Genomic DNA, 15447 nt, shown 5'->3' with positions numbered 1-15447 from the left:
ATGATACACACTTTAATTTTATACCCTTGTGCTTCTCTCTCTGCAGGACAGACTCCTAGAAGTGGGGTTCCCGGGTCAAGGGATGCACACCTTCTGCATTTTGGTGACTCCACGGGTTGGGCTGATTTGAATCAGCATGTCGGCGTCACGGGGAGACACAATGAAGGAAGGACTTCCTAACTGTGAATGATGTTCCACAACTGATGAGACTACCTGGGCTGGGGTAAGTGTTCAAGAAGAGACCAGACAGTCAGGATGCTGTAGGAGGGATTACAGCCCTGGTGAGGAGACCAGTGCAGCTGATAATGATACCTAAGGTCTCTCTGAAATTCAGCCCTGTGGGACAAGGTGGAGAAGCACTCGGAACCTCTCCAGTGTGGTGAATCCCATAGTGATAGCTCGTTTGTCCCTGACCCTTTTCAACAATAGAAGGTATTTCCCAGGTGAGTCTCAGAGAGCACCAAAGGCTATGAAGGACCAGCTTTGCCCTGCTCTCCCAAAGCACCCTGCCCCGTGTTCTTGAGTCTCTGTGGGTGCTTCCCACTAGGATTTTGGCATCCTCTGTAGTCGCTGCATCTCCAGTTTGGAGCATCGGGGTACTGCTGTAACTGTCTACCGGTGGTCTCAGGATATAGACAAGCTTTTCCCAATGGGAAAAGAGGTCTTTTTGTGCATCGGAAGAGGGGCACAGCTGCAGATAGAAAGTCCGGCCGGTAGCAAGATTCAGGCACAGCTGCTGTTTCTCACGGTTGTGGATGGAGATCTTGACAAACTTCAAGGGAAGCAGCCTGGTGAGCTCTAGGGTCTTCACGGGCTTGCAACCTCTCCCCTTGGTGATCCCGGCGCATCTGACATGCTCTTCACAGACTTTCGTTGTTCGGGCCAGCAGCATGACGTCAGGTAGTGGGAAGAGGGGGCTGGTGGATGCGACACCCACAGTCACCCTTCGGACGCGGTTGTCTAGGTCAATCAGTTCTCCTTTCTTGCTGACCTGGATAAAGTCGCTCTCAAACATGGGAGCGTACTTGAAAATGTCATACTCTCCTCCCTCGTACAGTTGTCGTTGCAGGACCCCCATGGAGGTCCTCAACACCCCCACTGAACAGTAGCTATTGGCCGTGTAATGAGGTAAACTCTCACTGCTCATGGCTCTCTTCGTTCAAGACAGAGCCACCAGCCACAAATTGAGTCTCGGAGAGAGAGAGGGAACGAAAGCAACTCGTCACCTCCCTGCAGGACTCTGCCAGAGTCTCTTGGCCCGACCATATTTATACCGCAAGTCCTTTGTGACCCGTCACCATCACATCGCACACCCCTTTGTTGAGCCTCCAAGTCCCCACCCCCTTGGGGCAGGCTCACCAGCCTCCCCCTAAACCAAGCACCATGTCCATAGGGAACAGGCTGACCCTGCCAGGGTATAGGTGTGGGTAGGCTGGATAGTCTTTCTACTCAAAAGGTTGAGAAAACCCTCCTGCTTTTGTAAATATCTGGGTGGTTTCCAGTCTTGTTGTTGTTACAAATCTCCCTGCAGGGGTCATCTTCGTGCTTCTGCTGAATGATGTCCTGGGGATAAAATCCTGGAAGTGGACTGTGTACTTGCTAAGGGCAGGCATCCTATGGGAATTGCTGTTCTCTGTGTCCCCAGCGTATATAGCACAGTGCTGGCAGGAACTTAGAAAGAGTGCTACGTGTCAGAGTCCCACTGGTACTGTCATTTCCAGGATATGGAGAATTTTCTCACCCATTTTCTCTTTTCAAGGAGGCTAACTTTTGTTTATATTTATATTTATATTTATATTTTTTACAGTTTTAGAAACTTTTTATTGTGAAATATAACACACATTCATGAAAGTGCAGAAAGCATAAATATAGCTTAATGAGTAACAAGAAAGTGAACACCCTTGTAGCTGCCACCCAGAGCAAGAAATAGAACCCTGCCAGCCCCTCTTCTGCATGCTCCCTCCCCACAAAGGTAACCCAAACTTGGATTGTATTTATTTTCTTTTCCTTCTTCTTTTTTATTGATGTATAGTTGATTTACAATGTTGTGTTAATTTGTGTTGTGTTAATTTCTTCGGTTAATTTCTGATTCAGTTTTTTGTATACATACATTCTTTTTCCTATTCTTTTCCATTATGGTTTATCACAGGATACTGAATATAGTTCTCTGTGCTCTACAGTAGGACCCTGCTGTTTATCCATCCTGTAGTTTGTATCTGCTAATCCCAAACTCCCAATCCTTCCCTCCTTGACCCCTGCTTGTTTTTTTGTTTGTTTTTTTTTTTTTTTTTGCGGTACGCGGGCCTCTCACTGTTGTGGCCTCTCTCGTTGCGGAGCACAGGCTCCGGAGCCATGGCTCACGGGCCCAGCCGCTCCGCGGCATGTGGGGCCCTCCCGGACCGGGGCACGAACCCGTGTCCCCTGTGTCGGCAGGCAGACTCCCAACCACTGCGCCACCAGGGAAGCCCGAAGCTGAGCTCTTGAACTGGAGTGACCCTTCCGAGAGGGTCTGTGTTGGGCTACGACGGCCTGACCTTCACACTCCACATCAATCATTTCTTGCCGTGCACCTCGGGTGAGGAACCCAGGCAATTTCCAAACTCACTGCCAGCTGAAGGCTTTCTGTGGGATGCACCCCCAGCAGCTGGGGCCACAAGTCCTTCGTTGAAGAAATGCACCCCACGTGGATATTTCAAATGGAACGGTGTCTTTCAAAGCATACCCTCCAATCTCCTCATTATATAGATCCTGTGGCCCCAAATAGGAAGTAACATAAAGTCCCATATTAACAACCCCCCCAGCCAAATACTTCTTTTCACAGAAACCACAGTACCCTCCACAAAGTGCACATTTGATCAGGCCACTCCCCTCTTGAAAACATATCATGGCTTTGCATCACTCCAAGGTCAGAAATCAAACTCCTTTAAATGGACCTCAAAGCCTTGCATGGCGTGGCCCCTGCTGTGTTCCCCAGCATCACATCACGCTTGCTGTGCCAGCCACGACACTGCCTTCAATATGCCTCCCACCGTAGCACATCTTCAACAATCCTGTGAATGACCTTATTTTGCTGTAGGGAAAAAAACCCTTTCTAGTATGTATGTGTGTTGCCAGACTTGAAGTTTGGGACATTGGTTAGTTTGTAATCAACCATCCATTGCCTAATTGCACTTGCAGCTGCAGAATTGCTACCACGGTGATGAATATTGCTGTCCAAAATATTGGCCTTTATCTGATAGGGTGTACTGACTTGATACCCAAATTGATGTCTCCCTCCAGAGGAAGATGCCTGTCGCTTTGAAATACGTAGGTATCTGTGCATGTGTCTCTTGATGAACCGTCAAGATAGAAAAGGAAATCCAGAGCAAGTGCCAGGCAGGGCACGTTGCGGTGGGCAAGTCCCCACCTCCACTTTACTACTGCACTGGAGGTGTAAATTGTGTCAACTGTGGGTCTGCTCAGCTAACGCCCTGCATAGTGGACTAACTAGGTTCACGTTAAAGAAGTCCTTTGGGGTGAGGGAGTGAGAATGCCTAATACAGGCTAAGAAAGACAAAAGGTAAAGCCAAGGGTACAGAATACTAAGATGAAGCTGTTTTAAGTAGGCTGATTCAGCCTCTGGCATAGTGAAAATCTGGGGCTCTGAGTCAAAGGCTTTGGAAAAAGTTCCCCTTTATCTCCCTCCTCTACCCCGTAACTCCTCACATTTCCGGAAGGCTTCCCCCAAACCCCTCTCAGGTCTTAGAGAACATGGCTCTTTCTCTCCTCTTACCAAGACCCACTGCTTCAAGAGGTAACTCCCAGGACACATTGATCCCCACAATCTATTGGTCTTTGTGTATCGGAAATCACAAGATGGGATTTTCCAGGAACCCACCAGAGCAACTGAGAAGGGCTTCCTCTCATCCTCCCAAGCTACCACTCCTCCCAGAATCCGTATCTTATTTCTCACCTCCTCCACCTCTACCACTTAATTTGCTCTGCAGAGAAAGTCCCTAAGTTTTACTGGAAACCCAACTTCCATCCTAGTAGACCCTGTTGTCACAGAAGGGAATGAGCAGAGAATTGCAAGGCTAGCAGATGACTCCCCGGTTCATACAAAGACACATGGGGCTTCCCTGGTGGCGCAGTGGTTGGGAGTCCGCCTGCCGATGCAGGGGGCACGGGTTCGTGTCCCTGTCCGGGAAGATCCTACATGCCGCTGAGCCTGTGCGTCCGGAGCCTGTGCTCCGCAATGGGAGAGGCCACAGCAGCGAGAGGCCCGCATACCGCAAAAAAAAAACAAACCGCAAAACAAAAAACACACATGGTTCTCAGAGGCATTCTTCTCAAATCCGACGGTTGTTAACTGTTATCAACAGTTACTCTAATCCAACTGTTATCAAGTGTTGTTAACAATTTAATGATTTTCATGGACTCATGACATTTATTTACAACTTTTTTTTAAACTGGAAAGACTTTTTTATGATGGACATTTAAAAATGCATAATCTCAGTATGAAATGAGATTTCATAATCTCATTTATGATTTTTTTTATTTTTAGAATCGCTTTCCACATGCATACATAATTTGCATAGTTCATCAGTACAGAGCATTTTGGATTATTCTGTTATTCCTTAGCAATATATCTAAACCTTTCTTGTGTTCCTGGATAGTGAGTATTTATGTCCCTTAGTTTCTTTATGTTATAGTTCTTGAAAGATATCTTTCAGACTTTGTCATCCATCTCTTGTGCATATATTGAAAGGAAAACAACAGTGAAACAAATTGGTTGAGATATTTCTAAGGCAGTGACTGCCACTTGGCTGACAGCAGTATAAGAATCATCCTGATGTCAGAGACGTTAAAATAAAATGGAAACGATAATACATTCCCATGGACATACCGCTTTGCATAATAGCTTTTCCTCCCAGACCATCCCTCCCTTGTTTTGACCCTACAGAAATCCAGTATTGTGAATTTTGTGTTTATCATGTCCTTGTTTTTTTCTCCCCTTTTAGCAAATGTGTGCTAAACATGGAAGCCAACCGGGGCTTTGTCTGCCTCTCAATGGTCATGTGTGAGCCTTGTTTCTGAACCAGGAATGACTCTGAAGCTCCTAAAGAAGGAGAGGATCTTACTGGATGTCTTACTTAGAGTCCCTGAACTGGTGGCGGACTGGCTGTTCCTCAGTTTGCGAGCTGTCCTCCCGTCCTTTGTCAACTTTGGAGTTTCCATGGCCAGATGAGGACCAGTGGGAGGATGATTTCTGGGTCTTGTCCCCTCCTGTCCTGTGGTGACCTTCACGTGTCCTGCGGTGATGGGAACTTTTCCTCGATGAAGACGTGTCCTTCTTTTCTTTTTTTCTCTCCAGGCTTCATCCCTGGGGTGGAAGCCCTTCTGGCTTCCATCCCGTTCAGACATGTAGCCTTCGGTCTGCAAGGTGGAGACCACGGGGTCTGCGACCTTCCCTTCAGCTCTTCCAGCAGCAGGCTTGCTGGTTGTGACTGCAACTGGCAACACCATGCTCATGCTGCTCTCTGGACCATCTGCCCCCGTCGAGGATGTGCTGGCATCATCGGCCAAGACCAGGTTCGTGTCCTGCAAGGATAAGCTGGCAGCACCTGCAGTGTCCTCGCCGGATCCGCTTTCTCCTGGATCCTTGATGGTGGCTCCCGCCAGGCCCATGGTCAACCCTGCCGCTGCTCCTTCGGCGCTTTTCACGGCTGCAGTTGATCCATGGGGGGCACCTGCAATGGCCTCGCCAGATCCGCTTTCTCCTGGATCCTTGATGGTGGCTCCCGCCAGGCCCATGGTCAACCCTGCCGCTGATCCTTCGGCGCTTTTCACGGCTGCAGTTGATCCATGGGGGGCACCTGCAATGGCCTCGCCAGATCCGCTTTCTCCTGGATCCTTGATGGTGGCTCCAGCCAGGCCCATGGCCATTCCTGCCGCTGATCCTTCGGCGCTTTTCACGGCTGCATTTGATCCATGGGGGGCACCTGCAATGGCCTCGCCGGATCCGCTTTCTCCTGGATCCTTGATAATGGCTCCCGCCAGGCCCATGGACATCCCTGCCGCTGATCCTTCGATGCATTTCACGGCTGCAGTTGATCCATGGGGGGGCACCTGCAGTGGCCTCACCGGATCCGCTTTCTCCTGGATCCTTGATGGTGGCTCCCGCCAGACCGGTGGTCATCCCTGCCGCTGATCCTTCGGCGGTTTTCACGGCTGCAGTTGAGACATGGGGGGCACCTGCAATGGCCTCGCCGGAACCGCTTTCTCCTGTATCCGTGATGGTGCCTCCCGCCAGCCGATGGATATCCCTGTCGCTGATCCTTCGGCGCTTTTCACGGCTGCAGTTGATCCATGGCTGGGCACCTGCAATGGCCTCGCCGGAACCGCTTTCTCCTGAATCTTTGATGGTGGTTCCCGCCAGGCCCGTGGTCATCCCTGCCGGTGATCCTTCTGTGCTTTTCACGGCTGCAGTTGATCCATGGGGGGCACCTGCAATGGCCTCGCTGAATCCGCTTTCTCTTGGATCCTTGATGGTGGCTACAGCCAGGTCCGTGGTCATCCCTGCCGCTGATCCATCGGCACTTTTCACGGCTGCAGTTGATCCAAGGGGGGCACCTGCAGTGGCCTCGCCGGATCCGCTTTTTCCTGGATCCTTGACCGTGGCTCCCGCCAGGTCCGTGGTCATCCCTGCCGCTGATTCTTCGGAGCTTTTCACGGCTGCACTTGATGTGTGGTGGCACCTGCAATGGCCTCGCCGGATCCGCTTTCTCCAGGATCCTTGATGGTGGCTCCTTGATCGTGGCTCCAGCCAGGCCCATGGCCATTCCTGCCACTGTTCCTTCGTCGCTTTTCACGGCGGTAGTAGATCCATGGTGGGTACCTGCAATGGCCTCGCCGGATCTGCTTTCTCCTGGATCCTGGATAATGGCTCCCGCCAGGCCCATGGGCAACCCTGCCGCTGATCCTTCGGCGCTTTTCACGCCTGCAGTTGATCCATCGGGGATACCTGCAGTGGCCTCGCCGGATCCGCTTTCTCCTGGATCCTTGATGGTGGCTCCCGCCAGGCCCATGGTCATTCCTCCTGCTGATCCTTCGGCACTTTTTGTGGCTCCAGTCACGTCACGAAGCTTGTGAAGCCCAGCCTCATCCTGATCCCTTTCTCTGTGGAGCTCTGTGGTCTGAGCCAAGGGGAGGAGAATCAGGTAAGTTAGAGATGACAGAAAGTGAGATCTGAACTGTCTGCTCCTCTCTCATCCTGGAGCTGAGCAACTCAAGGGCTTATACTTAGAATAACCTTTGAGATCACCCAGTCTAAGCTCCCATTGGATGCTAGATCCCATCTACTGCACCGCTCTCAAACGGCCACTCCATTTTACTTGAACAGTCCCAGGGTCAGGGAAAGCACTGATACAGTTCTCCATGATACACACTTTAATTTTATACCCTTGTGCTTCTCTCTCTGCAGGACAGACTCCTAGAAGTGGGGTTCCCGGGTCAAGGGATGCACACCTTCTGCATTTTGGTGACTCCACGGGTTGGGCTGATTTGAATCAGCATGTCGGCGTCACGGGGAGACACAATGAAGGAAGGACTTCCTAACTGTGAATGATGTTCCACAACTGATGAGACTACCTGGGCTGGGGTAAGTGTTCAAGAAGAGACCAGACAGTCAGGATGCTGTAGGAGGGATTACAGCCCTGGTGAGGAGACCAGTGCAGCTGATAATGATACCTAAGGTCTCTCTGAAATTCAGCCCTGTGGGACAAGGTGGAGAAGCACTCGGAACCTCTCCAGTGTGGTGAATCCCATAGTGATAGCTCGTTTGTCCCTGACCCTTTTCAACAATAGAAGGTATTTCCCAGGTGAGTCTCAGAGAGCACCAAAGGCTATGAAGGACCAGCTTTGCCCTGCTCTCCCAAAGCACCCTGCCCCGTGTTCTTGAGTCTCTGTGGGTGCTTCCCACTAGGATTTTGGCATCCTCTGTAGTCGCTGCATCTCCAGTTTGGAGCATCGGGGTACTGCTGTAACTGTCTACCGGTGGTCTCAGGATATAGACAAGCTTTTCCCAATGGGAAAAGAGGTCTTTTTGTGCATCGGAAGAGGGGCACAGCTGCAGATAGAAAGTCCGGCCGGTAGCAAGATTCAGGCACAGCTGCTGTTTCTCACGGTTGTGGATGGAGATCTTGACAAACTTCAAGGGAAGCAGCCTGGTGAGCTCTAGGGTCTTCACGGGCTTGCAACCTCTCCCCTTGGTGATCCCGGCGCATCTGACATGCTCTTCACAGACTTTCGTTGTTCGGGCCAGCAGCATGACGTCAGGTAGTGGGAAGAGGGGGCTGGTGGATGCGACACCCACAGTCACCCTTCGGACGCGGTTGTCTAGGTCAATCAGTTCTCCTTTCTTGCTGACCTGGATAAAGTCGCTCTCAAACATGGGAGCGTACTTGAAAATGTCATACTCTCCTCCCTCGTACAGTTGTCGTTGCAGGACCCCCATGGAGGTCCTCAACACCCCCACTGAACAGTAGCTATTGGCCGTGTAATGAGGTAAACTCTCACTGCTCATGGCTCTCTTCGTTCAAGACAGAGCCACCAGCCACAAATTGAGTCTCGGAGAGAGAGAGGGAACGAAAGCAACTCGTCACCTCCCTGCAGGACTCTGCCAGAGTCTCTTGGCCCGACCATATTTATACCGCAAGTCCTTTGTGACCCGTCACCATCACATCGCACACCCCTTTGTTGAGCCTCCAAGTCCCCACCCCCTTGGGGCAGGCTCACCAGCCTCCCCCTAAACCAAGCACCATGTCCATAGGGAACAGGCTGACCCTGCCAGGGTATAGGTGTGGGTAGGCTGGATAGTCTTTCTACTCAAAAGGTTGAGAAAACCCTCCTGCTTTTGTAAATATCTGGGTGGTTTCCAGTCTTGTTGTTGTTACAAATCTCCCTGCAGGGGTCATCTTCGTGCTTCTGCTGAATGATGTCCTGGGGATAAAATCCTGGAAGTGGACTGTGTACTTGCTAAGGGCAGGCATCCTATGGGAATTGCTGTTCTCTGTGTCCCCAGCGTATATAGCACAGTGCTGGCAGGAACTTAGAAAGAGTGCTACGTGTCAGAGTCCCACTGGTACTGTCATTTCCAGGATATGGAGAATTTTCTCACCCATTTTCTCTTTTCAAGGAGGCTAACTTTTGTTTATATTTATATTTATATTTATATTTTTTACAGTTTTAGAAACTTTTTATTGTGAAATATAACACACATTCATGAAAGTGCAGAAAGCATAAATATAGCTTAATGAGTAACAAGAAAGTGAACACCCTTGTAGCTGCCACCCAGAGCAAGAAATAGAACCCTGCCAGCCCCTCTTCTGCATGCTCCCTCCCCACAAAGGTAACCCAAACTTGGATTGTATTTATTTTCTTTTCCTTCTTCTTTTTTATTGATGTATAGTTGATTTACAATGTTGTGTTAATTTGTGTTGTGTTAATTTCTTCGGTTAATTTCTGATTCAGTTTTTTGTATACATACATTCTTTTTCCTATTCTTTTCCATTATGGTTTATCACAGGATACTGAATATAGTTCTCTGTGCTCTACAGTAGGACCCTGCTGTTTATCCATCCTGTAGTTTGTATCTGCTAATCCCAAACTCCCAATCCTTCCCTCCTTGACCCCTGCTTGTTTTTTTGTTTGTTTTTTTTTTTTTGCGGTACGCGGGCCTCTCACTGTTGTGGCCTCTCTCGTTGCGGAGCACAGGCTCCGGAGCCATGGCTCACGGGCCCAGCCGCTCCGCGGCATGTGGGGCCCTCCCGGACCGGGGCACGAACCCGTGTCCCCTGTGTCGGCAGGCAGACTCCCAACCACTGCGCCACCAGGGAAGCCCGAAGCTGAGCTCTTGAACTGGAGTGACCCTTCCGAGAGGGTCTGTGTTGGGCTACGACGGCCTGACCTTCACACTCCACATCAATCATTTCTTGCCGTGCACCTTGGGTGAGGAACCCAGGCAATTTCCAAACTCACTGCCAGCTGAAGGCTTTCTGTGGGATGCACCCCCAGCAGCTGGGGCCACAAGTCCTTCGTTGAAGAAATGCACCCCACGTGGATATTTCAAATGGAACGGTGTCTTTCAAAGCATACCCTCCAATCTCCTCATTATATAGATCCTGTGGCCCCAAATAGGAAGTAACATAAAGTCCCATATTAACAACCCCCCCAGCCAAATACTTCTTTTCACAGAAACCACAGTACCCTCCACAAAGTGCACATTTGATCAGGCCACTCCCCTCTTGAAAACATATCATGGCTTTGCATCACTCCAAGGTCAGAAATCAAACTCCTTTAAATGGACCTCAAAGCCTTGCATGGCGTGGCCCCTGCTGTGTTCCCCAGCATCACATCACGCTTGCTGTGCCAGCCACGACACTGCCTTCAATATGCCTCCCACCGTAGCACATCTTCAACAATCCTGTGAATGACCTTATTTTGCTGTAGGGAAAAAAACCCTTTCTAGTATGTATGTGTGTTGCCAGACTTGAAGTTTGGGACATTGGTTAGTTTGTAATCAACCATCCATTGCCTAATTGCACTTGCAGCTGCAGAATTGCTACCACGGTGATGAATATTGCTGTCCAAAATATTGGCCTTTATCTGATAGGGTGTACTGACTTGATACCCAAATTGATGTCTCCCTCCAGAGGAAGATGCCTGTCGCTTTGAAATACGTAGGTATCTGTGCATGTGTCTCTTGATGAACCGTCAAGATAGAAAAGGAAATCCAGAGCAAGTGCCAGGCAGGGCACGTTGCGGTGGGCAAGTCCCCACCTCCACTTTACTACTGCACTGGAGGTGTAAATTGTGTCAACTGTGGGTCTGCTCAGCTAACGCCCTGCATAGTGGACTAACTAGGTTCACGTTAAAGAAGTCCTTTGGGGTGAGGGAGTGAGAATGCCTAATACAGGCTAAGAAAGACAAAAGGTAAAGCCAAGGGTACAGAATCCTAAGATGAAGCTGTTTTAAGTAGGCTGATTCAGCCTCTGGCATAGTGAAAATCTGGGGCTCTGAGTCAAAGGCTTTGGAAAGAGTTCCCCTTTATCTCCCTCCTCTACCCCGTAACTCCTCACATTTCCGGAAGGCTTCCCCCAAACCCCTCTCAGGTCTTAGAGAACATGGCTCTTTCTCTCCTCTTACCAAGACCCACTGCTTCAAGAGGTAACTCCCAGGACACATTGATCCCCACAATCTATTGGTCTTTGTGTATCGGAAATCACAAGATGGGATTTTCCAGCCACCCACCAGAGCAACTGAGAAGGGCTTCCTCTCATCCTCCCAAGCTACCACTCCTCCCAGAATCCGTATCTTATTTCTCACCTCCTCCACCTCTACCACTTAATTTGCTCTGCAGAGAAAGTCCCTAAGTTTTACTGGAAACCCAACTTCCATCCTAGCAGACCCTGTTGTCACAGAAGGGAATGAGCAGAGAATTGCAAGGCTAGCAGATGACTCCCCGGTTCATACAAAGACACATGGGGCTTCCCTGGTGGCGCAGTGGTTGGGAGTCCGCCTGCCGATGCAGGGGGCACGGGTTCGTGTCCCTGTCCGGGAAGATCCTACATGCCGTGGAGCCGCTGGGCCCGTGAGCCATGGCCGCTGAGCCTGTGCGTCCGGAGCCTGTGCTCCGCAATGGGAGAGGCCACAGCAGCGAGAGGCCCGCATACCGCAAAAAAAAAAAAAACCGCAAAACAAAAAACACACATGGTTCTCAGAGGCATTCTTCTCAAATCCGACGGTTGTTAACTGTTATCAACAGTTACTCTAATCCAACTGTCATCAAGTGTTGTTAACAATTTAATGATTTTCATGGACTCATGAAATTTATTTACAACTTTTTTTTAAACTGGAAAGACTTTTTTATGATGGACATTTAAAAATGCATAATCTCAGTATGAAATGAGATTTCATAATCTCATTTATGATTTTTTTTATTTTTAGAATCGCTTTCCACATGCATACATAATTTGCATAGTTCATCAGTACAGAGCATTTTGGATTATTCTGTTATTCCTTAGCAATATATCTAAACCTTTCTTGTGTTCCTGGATAGTGAGTATTTATGTCCCTTAGTTTCTTTATGTTATAGTTCTTGAAAGATATCTTTCAGACTTTGTCATCCATCTCTTGTGCATATGTTGAAAGGAAAACAACAGTGAAACAAATTGGTTGAGATATTTCTAAGGCAGTGACTGCCACTTGGCTGACAGCAGTATAAGAATCATCCTGATGTCAGAGATGTTAAAATAAAATGGAAACGATAATACATTCCCATGGACATACCGCTTTGCATAATAGCTTTTCCTCCCAGACCATCCCTCCCTTGTTTTGACCCTACAGAAATCCAGTATTGTGAATTTTGTGTTTATCATGTCCTTGTTTTTTTCTCCCCTTTTAGCAAATGTGTGCTAAACATGGAAGCCAACCGGGGCTTTGTCTGCCTCTCAATGGTCATGTGTGAGCCTTGTTTCTGAACCAGGAATGACTCTGAAGCTCCTAAAGAAGGAGAGGATCTTACTGGATGTCTTACTTAGAGTCCCTGAACTGGTGGCGGACTGGCTGTTCCTCAGTTTGCGAGCTGTCCTCCCGTCCTTTGTCAACTTTGGAGTTTCCATGGCCAGATGAGGACCAGTGGGAGGATGATTTCTGGGTCTTGTCCCCTCCTGTCCTGTGGTGACCTTCACGTGTCCTGCGGTGATGGGAACTTTTCCTCGATGAAGACGTGTCCTTCTTTTCTTTTTTTCTCTCCAGGCTTCATCCCTGGGGTGGAAGCCCTTCTGGCTTCCATCCCGTTCAGACATGTAGCCTTCGGTCTGCAAGGTGGAGACCACGGGGTCTGCGACCTTCCCTTCAGCTCTTCCAGCAGCAGGCTTGCTGGTTGTGACTGCAACTGGCAACACCATGCTCATGCTGCTCTCTGGACCATCTGCCCCCGTCGAGGATGTGCTGGCATCATCGGCCAAGACCAGGTTCGTGTCCTGCAAGGATAAGCTGGCAGCACCTGCAGTGTCCTCGCCGGATCCGCTTTCTCCTGGATCCTTGATGGTGGCTCCCGCCAGGCCCATGGTCAACCCTGCCGCTGCTCCTTCGGCGCTTTTCACGGCTGCAGTTGATCCATGGGGGGCACCTGCAATGGCCTCGCCAGATCCGCTTTCTCCTGGATCCTTGATGGTGGCTCCCGCCAGGCCCATGGTCAACCCTGCCGCTGATCCTTCGGCGCTTTTCACGGCTGCAGTTGATCCATGGGGGGCACCTGCAATGGCCTCGCCAGATCCGCTTTCTCCTGGATCCTTGATGGTGGCTCCAGCCAGGCCCATGGCCATTCCTGCCGCTGATCCTTCGGCGCTTTTCACGGCTGCATTTGATCCATGGGGGGCACCTGCAATGGCCTCGCCGGATCCGCTTTCTCCTGGATCCTTGATAATGGCTCCCGCCAGGCCCATGGACATCCCTGCCGCTGATCCTTCGATGCATTTCACGGCTGCAGTTGATCCATGGGGGGGCACCTGCAGTGGCCTCACCGGATCCGCTTTCTCCTGGATCCTTGATGGTGGCTCCCGCCAGACCGGTGGTCATCCCTGCCGCTGATCCTTCGGCGGTTTTCACGGCTGCAGTTGAGACATGGGGGGCACCTGCAATGGCCTCGCCGGAACCGCTTTCTCCTGTATCCGTGATGGTGCCTCCCGCCAGCCGATGGATATCCCTGTCGCTGATCCTTCGGCGCTTTTCACGGCTGCAGTTGATCCATGGCTGGGCACCTGCAATGGCCTCGCCGGAACCGCTTTCTCCTGAATCTTTGATGGTGGTTCCCGCCAGGCCCGTGGTCATCCCTGCCGGTGATCCTTCTGTGCTTTTCACGGCTGCAGTTGATCCATGGGGGGCACCTGCAATGGCCTCGCTGAATCCGCTTTCTCTTGGATCCTTGATGGTGGCTACAGCCAGGTCCGTGGTCATCCCTGCCGCTGATCCATCGGCACTTTTCACGGCTGCAGTTGATCCAAGGGGGGCACCTGCAGTGGCCTCGCCGGATCCGCTTTTTCCTGGATCCTTGACCGTGGCTCCCGCCAGGTCCGTGGTCATCCCTGCCGCTGATTCTTCGGAGCTTTTCACGGCTGCACTTGATGTGTGGTGGCACCTGCAATGGCCTCGCCGGATCCGCTTTCTCCAGGATCCTTGATGGTGGCTCCTTGATCGTGGCTCCAGCCAGGCCCATGGCCATTCCTGCCACTGTTCCTTCGTCGCTTTTCACGGCGGTAGTAGATCCATGGTGGGTACCTGCAATGGCCTCGCCGGATCTGCTTTCTCCTGGATCCTGGATAATGGCTCCCGCCAGGCCCATGGGCAACCCTGCCGCTGATCCTTCGGCGCTTTTCACGCCTGCAGTTGATCCATCGGGGATACCTGCAGTGGCCTCGCCGGATCCGCTTTCTCCTGGATCCTTGATGGTGGCTCCCGCCAGGCCCATGGTCATTCCTCCTGCTGATCCTTCGGCACTTTTTGTGGCTCCAGTCACGTCACGAAGCTTGTGAAGCCCAGCCTCATCCTGATCCCTTTCTCTGTGGAGCTCTGTGGTCTGAGCCAAGGGGAGGAGAATCAGGTAAGTTAGAGATGACAGAAAGTGAGATCTGAACTGTCTGCTCCTCTCTCATCCTGGAGCTGAGCAACTCAAGGGCTTATACTTAGAATAACCTTTGAGATCACCCAGTCTAAGCTCCCATTGGATGCTAGATCCCATCTACTGCACCGCTCTCAAACGGCCACTCCATTTTACTTGAACAGTCCCAGGGTCAGGGAAAGCACTGATACAGTTCTCCATGATACACACTTTAATTTTATACCCTTGTGCTTCTCTCTCTGCAGGACAGACTCCTAGAAGTGGGGTTCCCGGGTCAAGGGATGCACACCTTCTGCATTTTGGTGACTCCACGGGTTGGGCTGATTTGAATCAGCATGTCGGCGTCACGGGGAGACACAATGAAGGAAGGACTTCCTAACTGTGAATGATGTTCCACAACTGATGAGACTACCTGGGCTGGGGTAAGTGTTCAAGAAGAGACCAGACAGTCAGGATGCTGTAGGAGGGATTACAGCCCTGGTGAGGAGACCAGTGCAGCTGATAATGATACCTAAGGTCTCTCTGAAATTCAGCCCTGTGGGACAAGGTGGAGAAGCACTCGGAACCTCTCCAGTGTGGTGAATCCCATAGTGATAGCTCGTTTGTCCCTGACCCTTTTCAACAATAGAAGGTATTTCCCAGGTGAGTCTCAGAGAGCACCAAAGGCTATGAAGGACCAGCTTTGCCCTGCTCTCCCAAAGCACCCTGCCCCGTGTTCTTGAGTCTCTGTGGGTGCTTCCCACTAGGATTTTGGCATCCTCTGTAGTCGCTGCATCTCCAGTTTGGAG

The 15447-nt window shown here is 50.6% G+C and overlaps 1 protein-coding gene across 1 annotated transcript; it reads right to left on the bottom strand.

Annotated features, from left to right (window-relative positions):
* Positions 1–600: 600 nt before the first annotated feature.
* LOC308611114 (Golgi-associated RAB2B interactor protein 3-like) lies at positions 601–1147 on the bottom strand (the record flags this gene model as incomplete). The annotated part of the gene is made up of 1 exon (XM_081260025.1): positions 601–1147. A coding segment is annotated over one exon (547 nt), but the record flags the coding sequence as incomplete, so codon positions are not given.
* Between the last annotated feature and the right edge of the window lie 14300 nt (positions 1148–15447).

This window comes from Mesoplodon bidens, assembly GCF_964165515.1.
Source record: "Mesoplodon bidens genome assembly, contig: HAP1_SCAFFOLD_599, whole genome shotgun sequence".
In the NCBI taxonomy this organism is placed as follows: domain Eukaryota; kingdom Metazoa; phylum Chordata; class Mammalia; order Artiodactyla; family Ziphiidae; genus Mesoplodon; species Mesoplodon bidens.
This window is presented reverse-complemented; position numbering and strand designations above follow the sequence as displayed.